This window comes from Cydia strobilella, chromosome 16 (assembly GCF_947568885.1).
Source record: "Cydia strobilella chromosome 16, ilCydStro3.1, whole genome shotgun sequence".
NCBI classification, from domain to species: Eukaryota; Metazoa; Arthropoda; class Insecta; order Lepidoptera; family Tortricidae; genus Cydia; species Cydia strobilella.
The window spans coordinates 13,910,049-13,932,639 of NC_086056.1; the positions used below are offsets into that span (position 1 = coordinate 13,910,049).

General features: G+C 36.3%; 1 protein-coding gene and 1 non-coding gene across 2 annotated transcripts in view; one reads left to right on the top strand and one right to left on the bottom strand.

The window, feature by feature from the left end:
- The window catches only part of LOC134748637 (hemicentin-1-like), a 159,421-nt gene that overhangs the window by 27,789 nt on the left and 109,041 nt on the right, over positions 1-22,591 (bottom strand). Inside the window, exons 2-3 of the mRNA XM_063683434.1 lie at positions 14,395-14,575; positions 8,271-8,397 (exon numbers count right to left, since the gene is read on the bottom strand). Coding sequence (XP_063539504.1) covers positions 8,271-8,397; positions 14,395-14,473 — 206 coding nt within the window. The 5' untranslated portion in view covers positions 14,474-14,575. The remainder of the gene's footprint in view (positions 1-8,270; positions 8,398-14,394; positions 14,576-22,591) is intronic.
- On the top strand, positions 8,027-8,102 carry Trnas-cga (transfer RNA serine (anticodon CGA)). The gene has a single exon. It is a non-coding gene; the product is annotated as a tRNA-Ser (tRNA).

Genomic DNA, 22,591 nt, shown 5'->3' on the forward strand with positions numbered 1-22,591 from the left:
CAATATTCCAGTAGTAACGATATTGCCGCGCTAATCCGAATAGTACCTTATCACATAATGTAAAGGAAGCTTAACATCAAAGGCTTAAAACTTCCTTTGAGCTTAATTCGCTGCCTGGAATATTTAAAATGGGTAAGTGTCCTTGTCGACATTACGTCAAACGATAGCTCATTATTATTTCATCGCTCATTAAGAACATCCTTGTGTCGAACAAGATTTATTAGACTGTAAACGAGGCATTAATTATCCTTGTCAGTTTTAATTTAGGTACAATCTGCAATTCTTGCAGAACGCAGCGAGGAATATACATAATATTTTTTCTATCCTTAGCCACAGATTATAATTATAATAGTTCTCCTTGTCAGTTTTACTTTAGGTAGAATCTGTAATTCTTGCAGAACGCAGCGAGGAATATACATAATATTTTTTTCTATCCTTAGCCACAAAATAAAACGATCCTAGGCCGTGGTCTGGACGCAAGCGGCGTGCAGCGCGGGGTCCGGAAAATCAAGGCCTTTCATACATTTAGTCGTGCGCAATAGCGCGGGCCCGGGTATAAAAATACAAAATACAAAAATTCTTTATTTAATAAATTAGCACTACAAAATGATTTAAAGGGATGGAGCCGCCCAGTAAGCATAAGAATGCCTGTGTCGGGAGACACCGCTCTTCCTTAACTATGTTTTATGTCCTTAAACTACGTCCAAAAAAGAGGTATGGGCACTGTGAATGTCATCCCGCTTTGTGTCGTAGGGCACAGCACAGCGGATGTCATTCCAGATCTAGAGCAGAGCCAAACTAGGGAACCACCTGGGTTACCTCCACCGAAATATAGAAAACCGCAGCCAAATAAAACTAGACCCTGCTCTTAGTGTTGTGTTCCTGCCGGTGAGTAAGATTGCTAGAGTGCGGGCCTGCGGGGTGTTAGGATCGGCAACGCGCATGTAATGTAACATCAGGCGGGCCGTATGCTTGTTTGCCACCGACGTAGTATTTAAAAAAAGTATAAATATTTGATTTGCCGCTCGCCGCGCCGCGTGCCGCTTGCGCCTAGTCCGCGGCCTTACGAGGATATGATACGCTCTTATGGCTTCACAGATAAGATCGTGTCGGACATTTTAGGGAGCTTCGTTGTGCGGTATCTATATCTATTATGAAGCCCTACTACGCATAACAGCCGTAACAGCCATTGGAAAACTCATTCAATTGTTAAGTACAATGTATGTAACAATTGAATGAGTTTTCAGTTCATTTGTTACAAGTGTGTAGCAAACTCACTATTACTGCTGTTGTGTCGCTTAACTTCAAACTCGGGTAAATCCATTCGACCCTCTCAGCATTAATATCTACCCTAGTACCTTTTCTTAATACCAAAATTGGTAGTATAGTATTTTAGATGATGACGCTCTTTATTTATCAAAAACTGATGAGAAAGTTGCCTTTTATACCTAGTAACTTGAACTAACAAACGCGTGCTATTGCGAGCTAAAAAATCGACGATGTGACAACTCTCCTCTGTCACAACTCACCTCGGTCTCCCCTAATGTGTAATGAATAATTATTGGTGCAATAAAGAATATTCACTTACTTACCGTTAGTCCTCTAGCTTATCAACTTATTTATACTGGAATATTAACATGAACCTGTGAAACTCGTTTCGCGATTGTAGACATATATCTCAGTGATATGGGTTTCGCCATCAGGGGCTATATACTTTATATATCTAATTTTTTTTTTTTATTATGATTGGATATTAAAATGTATCCTCTTGTGGATTTCACGGGCCTATAAATCCCGGTATTTTGATAGGCTTCCGTGAGGATATAGATCCAACACGTAGAGGCCCCCTTGGAGAGCTTTAATGTCATGTAGAATGTCTGCTGGAACGCGTTTACAGGCGCAATACACAGGAACCGGTCGCAGCAGCATGGCGGCATCCTTATATTTAGTATTTTTTGACTAATTATTTAGTAGCTTGGCTTGCCTATTTAGGTCGTAAAAAGCATTGTGTCCAAACTATCCTTCAATAGTGCTATTAAACTTGTCGAACACTCCAACTCCATTAACGACAAATGAAAATAGGAAAACATTTTTAGATTAATTTCAGATTTATTTTTACTTATATTTTAGTTTTATAGTTTATCGGTTTTGTATAAAAAACGAATACAACTAATTTTACCAATATCAAAAAATCATGGTCTATCTAAAAAAAAACAACTTATGTAATTATAAAATGTGTCCAAGATAACCTGTAAAGAACGTGTTTCGCGTTTACATATATTTCAATAAATACGGGTTTCGCCATCAGGTCTGGCGGCAATAAACTACTTAGGGCGGTGTCAAGCGACGAGATCAAAGATAACTTGAGTGTACACTGCGGAGAAATGAAAATGGGTTGGTGAAAAACGGTAAAACTTAAATACAATTTGATTAAGTGAATAAATATAAATATGGGTGTTTTCTATGTATATAAGTATGTATATCGTCGCCTAGCACCCATAGTACAAGCTTTGCTTAGTTTGGGGCTAAATTGATCTGTGTAAGATGTCCGTCCCTCAATATTTATTTATTTACTTCATTTTAAATATAGGTAGTAATACTGGGTGTAAAGTATAACTAAAAATTGCTATCTAAAACCAAAATTATCCAAAATATTAATTTGAAAAACTATTCATACATTAAGTTTGATGTTCTAGGTACTATTATGTAGACCTATTTTAAAATTACTTGAGTTCTTTCAGATTGTGATTAAGAAACATACATTTATACACGTAAAACTTTACCTCTTCATCACCAGTCGAGCAAAAATAAGACTGGCATTAGAACAAGCTCATAGGTTACATTTTATTACCTACCGTAAAACGGGGTGGCTTTCAAATGCAGAGGCGACTTTAAAATGTTAGTTTTTAAGTCATAATATATTTTCATGCGAGATTTTTTACAGTAGGTGGGTTACAGGAACAGTTTCAGTAAATAATGAATAATGGGAATTTTATGGCCGTTTTATAACTATCAAAGTAACCTTAAATTTTCCTAAAGCCCCCCGTTTCACGGTATTTAATTTTAAATTGTAACGAGTTATCTAATATACAATTGATACATACGAAATCATGCATTTTAAAATGGCTTATATTGGAGTTTTATGAAAGTAAATTGGTCCATAAGGAAGGAAAGATGTTTCGGTAAGTCGTAGAAATATTTGTTTGACTCTTTTAACTGTCTCAATTTCTTGATTGTAATATTTACGTTTTGCGTTTTATTAACCTCAGGTTTCTTTTATAAAATTTTATTTAACTTTAAACTAGTTCTCGTTATATTGATATCTCTTTAAAATTGTATTTTTACGATAAAATAAATATTTTCTATTTAATATTGTCTTCGGTTACCGCAATAGTTACTCATGAAGTAAAACTTGACCACGACCACTGTAAAAGGTTCGAAACTCGAAACGCCGTTACGTTATTATACGCGACATAATCCGTGTAACTACATAGTTAAAAGTATTTCATAATTTCTGTTGTTATTGTTGACAATAGATTCGAAGACAAAATCTTTTTTCCACACAGTTTATTTTAATTATTGGACTTACATTTTGTTTGCCCGTGAGTGTAAAAGAATTAAAAGCAATACTTCGATCTATGAGAAATAAAGAAAAGCCCCGATACAGATCGGTTGTCGGCTTGATGTCTTCCAGATCCCAGGAATGGCGGAAGTGGGTAAAGAAATGACTTTAAATAGAACTGTAGTATCAAACTTGTCAAGAGATGGCGCCATCTCCGAGATAAAATGACCTCCGAGATGCAAATTACCAAGTATTAAGAAATTCCTTTTAGTTTTTTTTGCAAACGTTTGCTAAAAACTTGAAGGCATTTCTTATTAATAAAAACTATTTATACAGTACAGAACCAACGATGGCTTAAGATAAGGGGATGCGCTCTCATGCCTACTCTTACATCGCCCTCGACAAATGTATCCGCGACTCAAAGATCGAGACCCAAGGCACTATCTACCACAATTCCGTCCAAATTTTAGGGTATGCGGATGACCTCCACGTGATAGGAAGATCCCTACATGCAATGGAGAGCGCATACCTTGCGCTTGAAAAATCAGCGGCGGAGGCCGGTCTCCAAGTTAACATGGCCAAGACCTGAAAGCGTCAAAAGCGACAAAAGACCAACGAGCACTACTGCAAGGAATTAACATTGGCAATAATACCTTCGCTAGCGTCAATAAATTCGTATACCTGGGGTTTTTAGTAACCGATAACAACGATGCATCTTCAAAAATCAGCAGGATAATAATGGCCGCTAACTAGGAATGGACGAGGCCAGAGTACCCAAACGCCTTCTGCGCGAGCGTGACAAAAATATAAGTATGCGCGTGCATTAGATATAACAACAGGCGGGTCAATGTACGAAAATCTATGCGGAAAGCGTCTCTTCCTTAAAAGGCTTTAAAGTTACCTGCCATAGATCCACTCAAAATAATTGAAGATGGATAACATTTTGTTAAAAATTCACTTCAAGGCATACCCATTTCCATTTCTCAAGAGCATCGTAACACAAGTTACATTTTTAAGCCCTAAGATGCTCCAATAAACATAATTTCAACAAAGTATACACATTTTTCCCGTCTAAAAAAAAACACGTCTCATTTTCTTTACGCGGTGTCCAATAAAGTGTTTGTATTGTACATTACTGCACACTCCGGAAAGTAAAGAATTGCCTGACTCGTATTTCAGACCTCGCCGGTTTCCGTCGAAGCAAATACTGGAGGTGCTTTGCTGTGAAAATATGATATTCTTGTGCTGGGAAAATATGATATCGCTGCACCTTCGTGGAAAAAAGAGCATGTATTTGCACAATTTGTAATTTTGTACACCCATACTTACAACGAACAATGGATTTTAGTCATTAGTTTTCGTACCTCATAAGTGTGCTTTTATTAAGACGAATAGGTATAAATAAAACAGGAATAACCAAAAGTAAAACTAAATAACTATTAACTACAACTACTTAAAAATTAAATTATTATTACTTCTTCGTGGGTCCCACTCGGTAACCATAGATGGTGCTGGCCGGGGTGCAGGCAGGCCGAAAAGGAGATAGCGGGACGACTTGGACGCATTTTATCCGGATTGGCGGGAAACTACAAACGACAGGGCCGAGTGGAGGAAACGAGGGGAGGCCTTTGCCCAGCAGTCCACTGCTGCCAGTGTCCCAACACCAGTGCTCTCCAAGCCGCTCTGTCTTGGGCCCAGTGCTCACCAGTGCATGCTAGCCTGCAATGTGGCGTTTGTCTCTGACGATATTCTATTCGCCCAACGCGTGGCCATACGTCCATCCCTACGCTTCCTTACCATGCGGCCAGTGATTATGAGCTTTACCAAGGTAACTGGCCCTGTCCTGCTCAGATGGTCGAAGAAACCAAGTACACGTTGTGAGCAAACAGTGGAGAGGCTCGTTCTAATGTAAATAAATACTAAAACTAAATAAAAGCTAACCGCCTAAAGGAAATAAAGTAAAATACCAAACCTATTGATATAACCTTGTGAATATATTCAATCAATTCAAGTAAATATTACAAGAATCATATGATTTATACGGCGTGTTTTAAATATTGATGTTAACGCCTCGAGTATGTGTGCCATGAATGAGACACACACTCACACAGCGACAGCAACAGATGCGCGGGCGCGGCCCGCGCCTCACTCTTCATCTAGCCAGCAACGCATACGTACATATAATATTTATCTACCATGTAGTTTCTACTCATTAAAAGTTAAAATTTGGAAACTCCTGCGTTATTTCTCCACCTAAGTCCACCGCCCGTAACTAGGAGTCGCTCCTGCTTCTTCAACTGACTAACTAGTTTAGATAAGAAATGTAAAGATCGAAGATTAAAATCGAGATTTGGAATAAATAGGTAGGTATCTATTTGTACTCGTATCAGAATAATAAACGAGAATAATAGTACAACCGACTTTATTTCTTGCTTCAGTACTATTTAGGTATTAACTAATGGCAATTCTCATATATCTACTCTACAGATTGACAATATAGTTCTACATCGTGGTATTAATTAAAAATTAGATAGGAATAATATGAATAGTATGAATATTCTTAAATGATTTTTACGCCTAAGAACCTAATAGTTAAAAAAAACCATTTGATTTGCATTCAAAAAATATTAAATTTTTAATTCTGTTAAACAAAAGCCATTGTTAATTTTGTGCGAGTGGTGGGCTACCGTGTCTGAGCGCGTGCCAAAACAACAATGTCGTTAAAAAGCTACTGTATCGTGGTGGTTTTAAGGTTCAAATTTAAGCACTACAAATATTACACTTACACTTACTAAGCACCATTTGAGCACTATAACGCTAATAATATATAATGGCTTTTGTTTAACAAATTAGGGTGTTAGGCATAAAAATCATTTGAGAAACTTCCAACTATACTGTAAACTTACAGTAGTTTTAAAATATATTTTGTGATAATCGCACTTAAACTATCGTGAGACATATTTCAAAATATTTATCAGTACGGTTTTTACTCACTATTATATTTAGTCGCTTTTGGCGACATGTTTCGGATCCGAAAAATAATAGTGAGTAAAAACGTACTGATAAATACTTTGATATATTTTGTGATTCAGGCATTTTTTCATTAGGTCGTTACAGTCGTGGAAGACCATTTAACTCATAAAAATATTAAATTTATTCCTACCATAACGTATTAACTTATTTTATTATGATTGCTGCTTTCATAATTGAATTTATAACCTCTTTTGGGAGTCGGTTAAATTACTTTTCATACGTTTATTTATGAAACTGTTTCACTCAGAAATTGTTATTGTTCAATTTGGCGCAAACACAAAATATTTTCGCGTGTTTTTGATGTTTGTTTGCGTGGTTTGTTGTTTGCATGTAGAATATAATTATTTTATTCGTAATCACAATCAAACGAAACATTACATAATATAAAAAAAAACATTAAAAAATCTTATCTTTATACCTATGTAGAAAATAACTATCACATAATTAATAATTATACACTATATACTACGTAATAATCTAGGTACCTATTACTTAAGTCGACGTTTTATCGAGAAAAATCTGTGCATACAACGTAGCGCCAATTTGCTTATAGACTACCTATGCTTTTCCCGGTTGCATAATAAAGCTGCCCGGGTTACATGCCGTAAAATTGTTAAAGCTTGGGATTTAAAATAGGTTTTAATATCGGGAAAATGCTAGTTAGACTAATCCTAGTGCCTCGCTAAGGCTTGTTCACATTTAGCCTATATTCAGCGACGGATTATTTTCTTTTGCTATTTATACCTGCTGTATTGTGCCCGCTCTATTTTTTACCAGTATTCTGACAGTGCCTACATAAATAGACGCAAAATAACCCACAGTAAGAGCAAACTGTGCGCCTAAATTGAATGTGATCGTACAAATAGGCGAAGACAGTAGATTGGACACCGTCATAGAAATGTTACGTGCCTCTGCGTGCTTTATAATCCGCTTCGTGCGATTTGCGTGTAGAGATTACACGATTTGCTTATTAGTGTCCAACCGAGATTTTAGTTTTGAACTAGTTTCGGCCGAAACATGATTTTTATGCCGAGGTCTACCGAAACCGAAACTTCGGTCGGACTTTAATTAGTGCCAGACTTACGAGATTGTGTGTTGTTTTCAAAGCAGTAAAATATTACAGAAAAAATATTTTAGACGGCTTACAAAAACTGTAATAGATGTCATATATTAATGAAAAAAAAAACCGTGTATGTTTGTGTGTAAGTGTGACTACTTGAAAAACACATATCAAAATATTTAATAAAATAATTTGATTTGTTCCCAAACTTGTTTATAGATGGCAGCACCAGTCTCTCTCGCTATAACGTAATTCCGTAAGGAATTCGTTTAGGAGGTGCAAGCGCGCACTGCTTGCCCTTAGAGCTGGTCAAAGCCGCCTAGTCTTACTAAGATGGCATATAGTCGAGAAATTGGGAGGGGTACCGCCGTGGTGAGGTGGCCTAGGGGTTCATGGCGTTAGCCGCGATAGCTAATAAAGACGCCGGTTCGAATCCGGCCTTCACCACTGGAGGGATTTGTCACTTTTTCTTGAATATATGACATCTATTACAGTTTTTAATTTATATATAGTAGTGTGACTACTTGAAAAACACAAATCAAAATATTTAATAAAATAATTTGATTTGTTTCCAAACTTGTTAAATTTGTACTAACACTTATTTTAAACACATACCTGTAAATTGGTACTTCATTTTTGTACCAAACGAGCAGCATGAGCTCGTCGGTGGATGTCTCGAGCGAGGTGTCGCAGTGGAGCGAGGTGTTACGGCCCTCGATGGCTTCTTGGCTCACTACTGGACCTAAAAAAAAGTTAATATTTTTGATTTGTGTTATAAAAACCACTATTATATACTTTTAACTTTAAACTGCAATATATAGTTTAGTTTACGCTATGGTTTAAGCTTAATTTAACCGTCCGAAATACAAACTGCATAACTGAGTCGGAACGCCAAACTTTAGTCTTCGCGCTATTCTAGAATTGTTATTCTAGTCATTCAGCGTGTACCTAGTACTCAGTGTGTAGTCGTTAAGCATGTATCTAAAAGTGTGCTTAAGTTTGTACATAACTGTTAGGGCGCTTATCCACATATGCTTACATAACTTCAGCAACCCACAAACATTTAGCACAATATTTTCACCGCATAAGCAAAGTACAAATTAACGGAATTCGTTCTAATCTGCCTTTTGAATTTCATAACAGGAATATTACTCTGGAGAGGATAGAACGTAAAGTAGGCAATCGAAATTTTCAATCCTAAAACCTCCCTGGCAACGGGAATGCACTTATTTTTTAGCCAACCTGTATAGGCTAAATTATTATTTATTATTCACTATATTATATAGTACGGTTGGCAACCCTAAGCGATGTTAAGTACATACTCTAGCTATTATTTAGCAGGATAATCGCGTGCAAAACACAATAGCTCTCCTACCTACTGAATTTAGGAACTGGAAAGTACCATCGTGCACACTGTTAAGAGGAAAGGGGACGGCCGCTTCTCCTCAGTAGTCCCCATTTTCCTCACTGGATATTGACATTATGGAAAATATTTTTACTGATGTATATTAACCATAGCTATGCCCCTACGTTTGACTTTTAACGATTTTTTGACTATTTTAAAAATTAGAAGCGAAAAACAGATTTTATAGAATTTTTTCTTTCATAATAATAAAAAATTCGAAAAAATCAAACGAAGGGGCATAGCTGTGGTCACAACAAATTGTGTCAAAATATTTTCAATAACATTAATATCCAAAGAGGAAAATGAGGACTACGTTTGTATGAAAAGGCGATTTCGCGCGGGTCCTCCACATTCGTCTTAAGAGGAGTCTCACTCAGAAGTTCTTATATAATTTTTTACACTTTTTAATTAAGAAAATTAAAAAAATCACATGGAAACTTCAACTTTAACCTTAAAAGGTTGGCTCCATAGAAAAGAAATTATGAAATAATGTGTAATTTTCATTTATATTCAGTTGTATATTTTTATAATAACTAGTGATATAACCGAGTGTAATTGAGATAAAAGGTAAAACCCGCGTGACGGCTTTATCTCCTTTTGCAAGTTTCGCGCGGCACACCATATCTTTTGTATCCTTCTATTTTCCTGACTTTACACCCGCTCTTAAGAGTCCCCGGAAGCTCGGCCGAATTGCACCTTCCCATACAAACGTAGTTACGCTCTCATTTTAAAACTACGTGTTGGATTGTAATGAAATTTTGCACATACAATGACATGAGGTATATCTAGGTCTGAAATTAGTTTATATAGCTCCAGTTTATAAAACACACGAAATAGAGCAAAAACAAGTTTTGTATGAAAAACTTAAATTCGATGTATTTTTTTAACTATGATATCTGAAGCTAATTACATAGATATACCTTATTCTATTGTAAGCACAAAGTTTCAGAGCAATCTAGCTAGTCGTTTTAAAATGAGAGCGGAACTACGTTTGTATGGAGAACCGAGCTTGCCGGAGACCCTTAAGATTATTGCTGTTAGTACCAGCTACTTTATTAAATTCTTCACTCAGGAAAATGCCCGTGCTATAATGAAAACACGACAATCTTTATAAATATGAAGTGGATTAACGTTTAATCTTATTATGGGTGCTATAAAATTATGACTTTGCTTGTAAATAATAAAATAATTCAGTCTTGCATGCAACTTTCACACACATTTAATAGGCTACATGCATGAACAATATTATTACTAAATCAAATTACAATCGGGTCTATCGCGAATCTATTTTATTAGGTACCTTTATTTACCGACGCGCGACGTTTCGACACAGGTTTCCCTGGTCGTGGTCGCGGCTAACCCGACCCGATTCTAAATGTGATTTAATGTGTTCAAAACGCGAAAATTTTAAATGTTATATGAACAATATTTTATTCATTTCTCATGTTCTGAAAGAGGGTAATTGTTATTCTAAAAAGTGTGCAGAAAATGTTACGTTTCTGCACTAGAGCATTTTACTTTCCAAGGACGATTTTTTTCAATTTTTTACCATAATCCATTGAGATTTGTGTTTAAATGGATTTGTTATACAATTTCCATTCTGATATTTAACTCCCCATGCCATAAATAATGAAACTTTTACCTAAATTGTTAATTGAAAGTACCCTCAAGAAATACTATAAAAAACACGTGCGTTTTACTTTCCTGGTATAAAAAATGAAAAGTAGAGTAATTAACTCGGGTGAAACGCATCATTTCAGCCTCGGACTATTGGCGCTCTCACTGCGTTCGAGCGCCAAACTATCTCGGCAAGGATGAGTGCCTTTCATCCCTTGATTAACAATCTACTATACACCAAACAATCTATCTATCTATATATCTATGTTAACAATACCAAATTCGTTTCTCTGCGAACGATTGTCATTTTAGCTAGGCCCCCAGGAATCACCTGAACGAGGGTAGTTACCTCTCTACTTCCATAACAAGTATACAAAAAAAAAATTGTAATTGTTTGTATTGTATAAATCATTTGAGTTTGAGTTTGTATATTATTATGGCGATTATTAGCTTCAAATGATGCAGATAAATTAACTGATGTTTGAGGTATAATCCTTAATAATTCCGATAACATTTTTTGTGTACTCTATGTTGATAGCATAAGGGTCATTTCTAACTGCTTTTTGTCCTCCATCAGTATATTTATTTACATGAATATTCGTGTCAGTGGCCCCCAATTCTATCAATATACCAATTAGCGGAGTCAACGTAGCCTTAATTGTTTAGATTGAAATCGCGAAGGCTCATTAAAATCACGAGAGTTAATTCTAGAGGCCGATTCTGATTAAATAATTTGTGCAAGGTTTCATCTTGTGTTGATACCTCCTGGATTGGTGTGGGGCGTGGGCGAAATACAAGTCCGTGTAGCTTTGACTTAATCGCGTATTTATGTTTTAAGATTTAATACCTAGGACGTTTCGAGGACGGCGTTGTCCGCGTGGATCTGAAAATTTAAATACACGATTAAGTCCCGTTTTACGAATTGAGCTCTTCAAATGTACCAACACTAGTGTAAGTAACCCTCTCGCTCGCACTTCATGGTGTGCGTGAGATGCATAGATTAATTGTTAATTCACAGAATCGGCCTCTGAAATATACGAACTGTTGTCGTTCATTTTTTATTGACTTGTTTTTCTATGTTATTTGAGATGCTTTAAAAACTAGGCAAATATGATTGTTAATGAATTCATTGTGATAAGATCTGCGAAAATAATAGTCTAGCGGCATAGATTGACAGGAATTTATATAAAATAAAAAAGTTTTATTTTAAATAAAGATATTTTAATTTTTAATTTGCGATAAAAAGTAACGTTTTAGGCCGATCGATGTTTGAACGTTTTAGTTTAGCAGGTAAGTGCTTCTATGAGTTGTGCTCAGTTGGGAATACAAAGGTGAGGTTGAGGTATAAAGCACCCAAAGGTATAGTCTGTGTCTTTTTAAATGACTTTTTTGTCTAAGACGGTAATCTGTTGAACAAAAGCCATTGTTCCTTTTATGTGAGCGGTCGCCCATTGTGTACCATTGCATCTGAGCGCGTGCCATTGTCAGAGACACACAATGGACGACCGCACGCACAAAAGGAACAAAGGCTTTTGTTTAACAGATTACCGTCTTAGACGAAAAAGTCATTTGAAAAGATGAAGATAATAATAATAAATAATAATAATAAAATCTTTATTTCGAACTATTAAAGTCCATAGAATATTGTTAGTGATTATCTCAACTAAATATAAAAATAGGATTAGTAAACTATATAACTAAACTAATACTAAATGTACTTATTTTAAAAAACATATATTTTATACCACGAAATAGATCGAAAAGATAGTAAGGTGCTACATTTATTTCAAACAACAATAACTATTAGTTTGTGTTTTCCATACTTGGAACATAATTTTACCGAATCATGTTATAAAGTATCTACTAATAAAGGCTTAATCATAATGCTAACATAAATCTCTACTGATAAATGAGGTTCACTTGTATAAGTAGGTTGTGGGTAAATTTAAATATCGCGTGTTTCGGACTAAACTAAAACTACTAGATAGGTCATGAGGTTAGGCTAGCATTGTCTGGACAGTGGCTCATGTTTACGTAATATAAATTATTCATATGTAACAAGCCTCCACCACGAATAAAAATAAATATATCCTCTAGAGTCCCACGGTCCCAAATAGTCCCAATATATACTAGTACTAATTACCTTCAATGATATTTGAATCATTTCTAAATGGAACAGTTGCTTTTGTTTTGTATCGTTCCATTTTGAGACAAAAGCATTTTAAGCTTAGAATAAATTTTAAAAGTGGAAAAATTACTGTCTTCGGTGAGACTTTAACTCACGGCCTCTGGATTTCTGGATTCTGGATTTTCCACTTTTAAAATTTATTCTAAGCTTAATAGCATCGATCGCAGACGCTTCTGCTTGTTAAAAATTAATTCAAAAGCATTTTGTTCTATTTTGTTATAAAGCCTGACCAGGAATATATGATCACGCGCCATGTTGCGGAATTTCACTGGAACTATTTTTTTCATACTTTACTGAACTGTCACTATATACATGAGCATAACAGCGCCCTCTTGACAATGATCATATATTTCAGGTCAGGCTTTACCATTGATTCAAATTTGACTGTCAGTTTTTCTTGTCAAGTGGGCCGCTAGAGGTTAAATTAAGATGAAATTTGCTATGTACTACCTTAACTATTCCGCGGTTTTTTGGACATCTTGTATTAGTAAATATTAAACCAAAATGAGATTCAATTGACTGGTAGAATCAATCAGTGTAGGTATACCATGTATACACATTACTTCCGTTGTGCCGCACAGTTGGCTAAAAATCTGTAACGCTCGCAGTGTTGCCAACATTAAATCAGAATCAATAAGCACCAAACTGAAATACGGCTCCTAAAATACACGTTTCTCGTACAAATAGCAACACTCTTAACTGCCCTTCGGTGGACCTTATCCCTTCGTAATAAGGTTTACGAACTGTCAGTTAACAGTGGGCGATGGTACACGGTACGATCGCATTCGAACTTGAGTGATTTGCAAATAGTTGAAGGCGCCACTTCAATCCAGTCTCTATGTTTACTGAAAGTTTTACTGGTAAATTGTGTAATTTTGTAATAACTAGCTTTTGCCCGCGACTTCGTCTGTGTGGAGTTAGTAATTTGGGTAGCTTTCTAACCAATCTACTTTTTATCGATTCCCCATACAAACTTCCACCCCCCTTTTTATTCCCTTAAAATATGATTTCTGGGATAATAATGACCTTATGTTCTTCCCCGGGACTCAAACCATCTCTATTCCAAATTTCAACTAAATCGGCTAAGAGGTTTAAGCGTGAAGAGGTAACAGACAGACAGACACACATTCGCATTTATAGGTATAATATTAGTATGAATAAAGGTAAATGGTGCCACTTTTCCCTGAATTTTCTAAAACCTGGAAATGTGTAACAATTATGAAATTGAAAATGGTACTTTGGGTATCTTTGATTATCATTACATTGTGATTGATAATACAGGGTAGCTACATATCCATACTAATAGTACTAGGTTCACCCTCTAACGAAACGCGTCTACTACGACAGATATGACCGCAAGGTGGCGCAAGCGCGAGCAGGCGTCCGTTCCGTAGCGGTGCGCGGCAATTACTATGGCTAGACACCAAAATTGGTGTGGGCCGCATGTACTTGTAGCGACGCGACGAAATCGCGGAGTGAGCCACGCCTGGCTGTACAGACAACTAATAAGTAAGGATAGATACACTTACCATCTATTTCAGGTGAGAATGTGTATGTATTAGAGATCAGCAGAAGTATGAGCGCCGAGACGCGCATCCTATGGTCCATCCATGCTCCCGCGCCGGCCTCTCATTGGTCGACGCCGAGGGCGCATCTAGCACTTGTTGTGCTACGTGCTTTTACTCAGCATTGTTTGATGGGAGATGCGATCTGCAAAGAAAATATGTCGGTTAGTTTTTGTACAAAAATATTAAATAACCTTTAGCCAAGACCTCAACCCAAGTGCCAAGACGCGTTTAGGATTAATCAAAATATTAATTCTTACTATACACAAAAAAAAAACAAAACAAAAAGCCTTTCACTAAATGTATCGTCTGCGTTTCAACAGGGATAAACATTAATCTTAAGAAACAATCGAGCTAATACAGAAGTCCCATTTGTCCACCCACTTAATCTTAATAAGTGTGTCTAGATGAATGATTACTGGCGATAACGATCAAAACCTTTAACACGTGATAAAGAGTTTAACAGATTTACATACTAATATTTTTAGGGATCCTTGTATAACCGTCGACGCGATTTCTTACGAGTAAAAGTTGCTGAAACGTTTCAACACGTTACTCCCTAGGGGATGAATTAAAAAAAATCGATTTTAGTTAAAATTTCCAATATTTTAAGAATCCCCGGCAGCTCGGCCCAATTTCACTTTCCCATACAAACGGAGTACATACATACAATGACATAAGGTATATCTAGGTCTGTAATTAGTTTATATAGCTCCGGTATATAAAATAAACGAAATAGAGCAAAACAAGTTTTGTATGAAAAATTTAAATTCACTGTATTTTTTTAACTATTGTATTTTTTTTATGCAAATAAAAAAAAACATTTATCCATATTTATATCTTTTTAGTTCTGTAATATAAAAATAAAATTATTCAATAAATGTCAATATACAAAAAAAAACAATTCCATAACAACTTAAGGCTAAACTTAAGCCTAGTCAAAGAGTCCCCCCCGAGTTGTCCCTGGCGCAAAGGTGCCCATCACACTAGCCGCGTTACCACGTTGAATTGCGATGGACAACCTTTGCACCAGGTACGAACCCGCGCAGGTGTCAGACCCCCTCTCCCTAATACGACGTCCCACTTCCCTAGTAAAGGCAATAGCCTCTGACCCCCAGCACCCAGTAGTCTCGAACGCCAGGGGTACAAAATAATAGTTCCCTGCCAGGTTTGTATTTGAACCTACATATACTAATTACAGACCTAGATATACCTTATCCTATTGTAAGTATAAAGTTTCAGCGCAATCTAGCTAGTCGTTTTAAAATGAGAGCGTAACTACGTTTGTATGAAGACTCTTTAAGATCCTAGTTTAGGCTGTGGGTTGTCTGTCAGTACCTTATATATCGGGACTGCTTTAAGTAGGTATATTTTTATAGTATAATCCTATCTAGAAATATTATAAGTGTTCGTGAACCCTAATGCATGCACATTCATACTCGTATCGTGTATACCAATTTTTTGTCTTTTTTAAATATTGATCTTATTTCCCTTGAGTTAACCGTTCATATGGAAAATACATCATTAAACATTTGTACTCTACGGAACCCCTATGAACTCCTTTTTTTGCCAGTTTCTGTCGTACGTTCATAATCTAAGATTAGCAAAGCTACATGCTCAAAAAACATTGTACACGGCTTTATAAAGATTATACCCGCATTACGACACAGATCAAATTAGATTATCAAGTCACGAGTATGACTATTGTTTGTAAAATGCTGTTTAGCATATACATTCATATAAAAGGTCTTAAGCGACGGGGTTTTTGTAATGTTTTGCGGCGTTTTAGTGGTAAAACATGTAACGGTTATAGAAACTTATGTAAATCAATTATAGGCGATTAAGGAATAATTGTGACACATTCTTATGTGAGGTCATCTATTCTGTGAGACGTGAACAAAGTTTGTATAAAATATATTCAGCAAAAGATTCAATTTTATTACTGATTCAAAATGCACGTTATGAAGTCGAAATTATAGTCGAAAGCTTTCAACTATGAACGTAGGTAAACCGGGAACCGTACGGGGTGGCACCATAGCCTTGTTTTATTTAGCGGTTAAGATTGACAAAGCCTGTTGCGGATTACATCATTTGTAAGTAGATGAAGAAGCTTGTAGCTGATTGCTTTTGTGCCCACTTGACGAAGCCTGCGTTGCTGATCACGAGCTATGTATGGACTTTCTATTTATTAATATTTTGATATTTTTGAACGTAAACTAACTAGAATTTCTTCTTTCCAGTGTAAATATCATTTGAATGTAGCAGTTTTGAGGCAAAATATGTTTATAAAAGTAAGAGAAAACTCTGGAAATACCAAAAAGAAGATTGGTATTGATTCTTAATTACGTGTTGAACTTATGGACCATAGTGGTTAGACCAAGCTAAGTTAGCAGCGATTTTGATATCACAGACTGTGCGTTATTTTAAACGTCATTTTTTCATAGAAGTTTGACGTTTAAAATAACACGCACAATTTGTGCTATCAAAATCGTCGCCAACTTAGCTTGGTCTAACTCTAGTACTGGAATATAGTTAGGTTGGTTTTACTGCACTGCAAGTACTTATTTTACTCACTGAAGCGGAATTCAAAGTTCAGTCATCTTGCTTGCAATATGTGCTACTGTGATGCACATCAGATCTAACAAGAATAATATCAGATCAATATCAAATCAAGATGAAATTTTAATAATACAATGTAACTACTGAAATTGAAAAATCTTATTCTTCAATTTAGGAATGTTATAATAACTTATGCTGACTTCAATAAGCTCAATGGTTACATTTTGTATCTATTCATCATTCAAAATTTATTCTATCAGGCTTCTTGGATGGAACTTTACCTACTAAAGAATATCTACAGCAAAATATTTATCAGTACGGTTTTTACTCACTATTATTTTTAGTCGCTTTTGGCGACATGTTGTGGCGGGCAGTGCACGACGTACAACCTCCGCGGACACTCGTGCCTCAGGATGGATTCCCAAAGAATCCGAAACATGTCGCCAAAAGCGACTAAAAAATAATAGTGAGTAAAAACCGTACTGATAAATATTTTGAAATATGTCTCACGATGTGTTTATGTGTTCACCAACAAAGACTTGTACGCGGAACAGGGTGCGACCATTAACCATTACACACTGCGAATTAGAAATAGGTTCCTCTTAAATAAAGCACATTATGTAAATTTTGATAAAAGCTTAAATAATACTGCCATAAGAGTATACAATTTATTGACTAACGAAATTAAAAGTATAGTAGATTTTAAAACTTTTGACAAAGCAGTTAAAGAATATTTCTTGAGCCGTCCTTTTTATTCCATAAATGAATACTATGATAAGTTTTTTGACCAATGTACCTGACATCTCTTTTATTACTAATCTAACGCATTTTGCTCTTCTATAATAATTTGATATTTGATTTGACATTATTTTATTTTACATAGTTTTTATTATTTGTGATCCTTGTATTAATGTTTTATTCTTTAAACTTACCTGTCTAATTTTAAGATGTGTGTGTGTATTATTATTTCTAATATGTATTGTTGTGATCTGTTTTTCTTTAAATTGTATTTGCATGCATTTTTATGTGTTTGACGCAAATAAATAAATGAAATGAAATGAAATGAAACGATAGTTTAAGTGCAATATCTACAGCATGAATAAAAGAGCGCCCCGTGAGCGCCCCAGACCTCAGATTCCGCCATTTTGCAAATTTCACATATAATTAACTCATAATCAATCAAGTTAGCTCTACTTAATTTTATTAACGCAATATTGGCAGTTCCTAATTGCATACATCAGCTGTCATTCATTATTAAATATTTCATCAACGAGTTAATTTGGGTTGCGTTTGTTTTCCTCATTAGGAAAATAGCTACTAAAATATTTAAAAGATTCGTTACAAGGTATTTTGCCGAACAATATAGGTTTTTTATTTGCAAAAAAGTTAATTAGAACATAATCGACGTTAAATAGACTTCGAGGAAAATGTAATGGAAAACGAATTGAGGGTAAAGGATGACTCACGTTAGACCGGGCCGGGGCCGGTCCGGAGCTTCCGGCGCTTCGTTTTCTATGAAAAGCATCACGTGATCACCTGTCATGTCATAGAAAAGTAAGCGCCGGAAGCTCCGGCCCGGACACGGCACGGTCTAACGTGAGTCGTCGTTAAGGGGCATAGCACACCGCTTTGCACTTCGCAACGACGTCCATTGCTGCGATTTTTAATTTTGTACTGTAGAATCTCGTTTTGTATGCAAAAATCGCACGGTATAGCGCATTGGCTCCGTCTCTCCGTGCGAATCGCACGACGCGACGATTCGTGCTTTCGGACGAAGATGCGTTGTGCGCCGCAGGGTATGCCACACCAAGGTCCATAGTACCGTACGGATTTTTGTACGTAGGCGCGATTCGTCGCAAATCGCAGGTTCGGACGAAGATATGAAGAAAATCGCAACACCGGACCGTCTTCGCTACACGCGAATTCGGCGCTTCGCACTTCGGAACGACATGCAACGGCAGTGTGCTATGCCCTTTACTCAGTGGGAGTTAAGTCTGAGCTAAGCCCTTGTCAGTTCGTAAAAGGTTTTTTATGGTAATGTTTTCTAAGTAAAACATAAAAGGTTTGTTATTTACGTGAGTTAAAATAAAAACAGGCTTTTACTGATTTTCGTGCGATGAAAAAATATCAATTATTGATCACTTAGCTTTCGAGTGATGTTGAAAATAAATAAATATCGATTTCAAGCGAAAATTGCAAAAACTAAAGATGACATTTCGGATGCTCTAAACGGCCACCGGATTCCTAACCAGAAGTCCTACAAGTAAGCCCAATAATAAAACAAAACTTATAAGCACACGTTATTTAAAATTTCGACGACGAGGATTGATAAAGACTTAGACATATTAAATATATCAAAACGGGTAATAACTAAGGTTTTAAATATACTTCAAAGATTGCTCGACATGTTTCGCTCCATAACGAGTAGCTTTATCGAGACCCATTTTTTATTTTATTTTATTGGGACATTCTTACACAGATCGACCTGGCCCTAAACTAAGCAGAGCTTGTACTATGGGTACTAGGCGACGATATACATACGTATATAGATAAATACATACTTATATAGATAGAATACAGCCATGACTCGGGAACAAATGTGTCGTTTTCAAGCAAAAAGTACCACATTGTCGTTTGCCATAAGGACGCTCTGACAGGTTTTTCGTATAAACATACAAACAATTTTAGTCCTTATGTTAAGCGACAATGTGGTACCTTTTGATTGAAAACGACACAAATATCTGTGTTCATCAAATAAATGACCTTACCGGGATTCTAACCCGGGACCGCCGGCTTCATAGGCAGGGCTACCTACTAGGCCAGACCGGTCGTAGACCGTCGAATCTTTTTTAACTCTCTCAAAAGCGTGTCTTAGTAGCAAAACTGAAACAAAAGAAGCGCTGGTGGCCTAGCGGTAAGAGCGTGAGACTTTCAATCCGGAAGTCGCGGGTTCAAACCCCGGCTCGTACCAATGAGTTTTTCGGAACTTATGTATGAAATTATCATTTGATATTTACCAGTCGCTTTTAGGTGAAGGGAAACATCGTGAGGAAACCGGACTAATCCTAACAAGGCCTAGTTCCCCCTCTGGATTGGAAGGTCAGATGGCATTCGCTTTCGTAAAAGCTAGTGCCTACGTCAATTCTTAGGATTAATTGTCAAGCGGACCCCAGGCTCCCATGAGCCGTGGCAAAATGCCGGGATAACGCGAGGAAGATGAATGAATGGATGACTTAGTAGCAAAACTAAGTTGCGTTCGTATGAGACAGGGAACATAGATACGAGTAGATAATTAATTATGTATTTTAATCCATGTGACATTTAAGTGGTTTCCTCTTACAATCCATACTAATTAGCGGTTGCCTCAAGAATGAGACCAATCAGACTAAAGTAAACCTCTTTGGGCGCTCTTCTCGGATGCCATAATTATTAATGTCACAGTACCTGTAAACGACAGTTCAATACGTTTGGCTCATGGAGACTATATAAAGGAGCCAAATCTCTATGTATGAAAAATGTCTATCAAAAAACAGTAATTAGGCGGCGCCACCATATACCGAAATACTACCAAAACAACCTACGTAATTTGGTCGGGTTATTTGTTGCCTACCTAACCTAACCTAACTAGCGCCACCGGAGAGATTAGGAACTATTATTTACAGCTGAATGCTGGTCACTTTTGCAATAGTTCTGCCATAAGAGATTGTCCTTTCTATACCGTCCATAGTTTGGCTATTACAATATGACAACTCGATCTGCACTCGTTCGTAGCCTCACTCGTTTTGCCTCCCAACCGTAGCGCCAGTTGCCGCCATCTTGCCTCACCGGAAACGTTACGATTTAAAATGGCGCGACCAATCGGGAGCCAGCACGAAATGTCAAATACTCATTTCCGTTACTTATTATATGAAAATTTTGATAAACTGTTTATCAAAATATACAGAAACAAAATACATATTTTAATAATTAATTGTGCCTAAGAAATGCTAACATACCTATATAAAAACAGAAGATTTACATACAGTGGTATATGATTTAAAAAAAAACATGAAACTCGCGAAGAAAAAATGGAATTATATATATTGAGAAAAAATGGGAATATTTTTAGGATACTATTGAGCTACCCACGGTTCTGTAGCGCGTCGGAAATATTTGCGGGGGAAAGGACAGATGATTTTTACGTTATCATACGCAACAGAACAGCGTCGATCATGCGAAGGATAAGTAGCAGTGGAAATGGTATCCTAAAGATATTTGCTGTAAAGTTGGACACGCTGTTAGCAAGACATTGGAACAGTCTACATTGTACTGGATCCGTGGAAGACTGATGGGGTGTCTAACTTTAAACATACAATTATTTATTTATTATTATTATTTTTTAATTACTTACATACTATGTTACTAACCATAGTTTGATAAGTCTTGTAAACGTGTAATTAAAATAAATTGAATTGAAAATTAACACAAAACCAGCATTCAATCTAGTTGTCTAACAAAACCGATTCCGTCCAAAGACAAACTGGCCACAAACCACTTCGTTTATTCGATTTAGATTCCGCTTCGAGTCTAGATTGAATTCATTGGGACGAACATGTCTGGCGCTAACTAGATGGAGTAGATGGTTTTCTCGTGCCTGGACTGTACAAGATTGTACAAACTGTTAGGTAATTAGAAATAGTTATTTAATTTTGTTTTACAAGCGGACAACATTATTGTTTAACTCCTCGTGCTAATATTGAGAGTCGCGACTGTCGCGAGGGCTTCAAGGCACGAGGGTTAAACAAACTTTGCTCCCGAGTGAAACACAAAATTTTACACCACACCAACGCGAGGAAAATATTAACTGTAAAACATTACAAATAAAATTCAAATGAACGTTATTAATGCTTATCATTGAAAATCATCACTAAGAAGTCAATTCTATCAGCCAACATGAGCAAACAACTCAAGATTTGCATTCGATTACTCCACACATGTGGATAAAATGCAACTTTCTTAACAGTTTTTGAATTACAAAGAGAGCCTTTACGAGCTGGTGTGGTAAATATAATAACAGGCAAAATTTTCCACTCAGGTATTCGTTCCGTAAAATAAAAGGAACCAAAGTATAGGTATATCTTGAAGACCACTTTTTCAATTTGAATTTTAAATTTGGAAGGCTAACTTGTCTTATAAAAGTTAGTAATAACTTGATAAAAACAACTGGACTCATATTATAACATCAATTTTACTGTCGTTATTAAATTACGTTTAAAAAAAAACGACGTATCTTTTTGGGCGCTCATGATCTGATAAAGGAACAAGCGAGACATAGACTGTGAGACCTTTGTGTTGGATGATGTTGGGCATTCTGAGTATAATATGTTTTGAAAAGATGTATCCCGCCGAGTTTCTTGCCGGTCCCATATTGGGATACCCTCCTAGAATTTAGGAGGGAATTAAATCTTCTCGATCAGAGCTGTAGAGTTAGAGCCGGCGTAGCTTTATCGCGTATATCTTTACTTGAAAATAGTTGTAATGTATAACCAGCCTTAAAGTTCATAGTTTATTATGGTTTATTATTTTTGTATGTTCGTTTGCACATTGTAAAGGGTTCGAAACC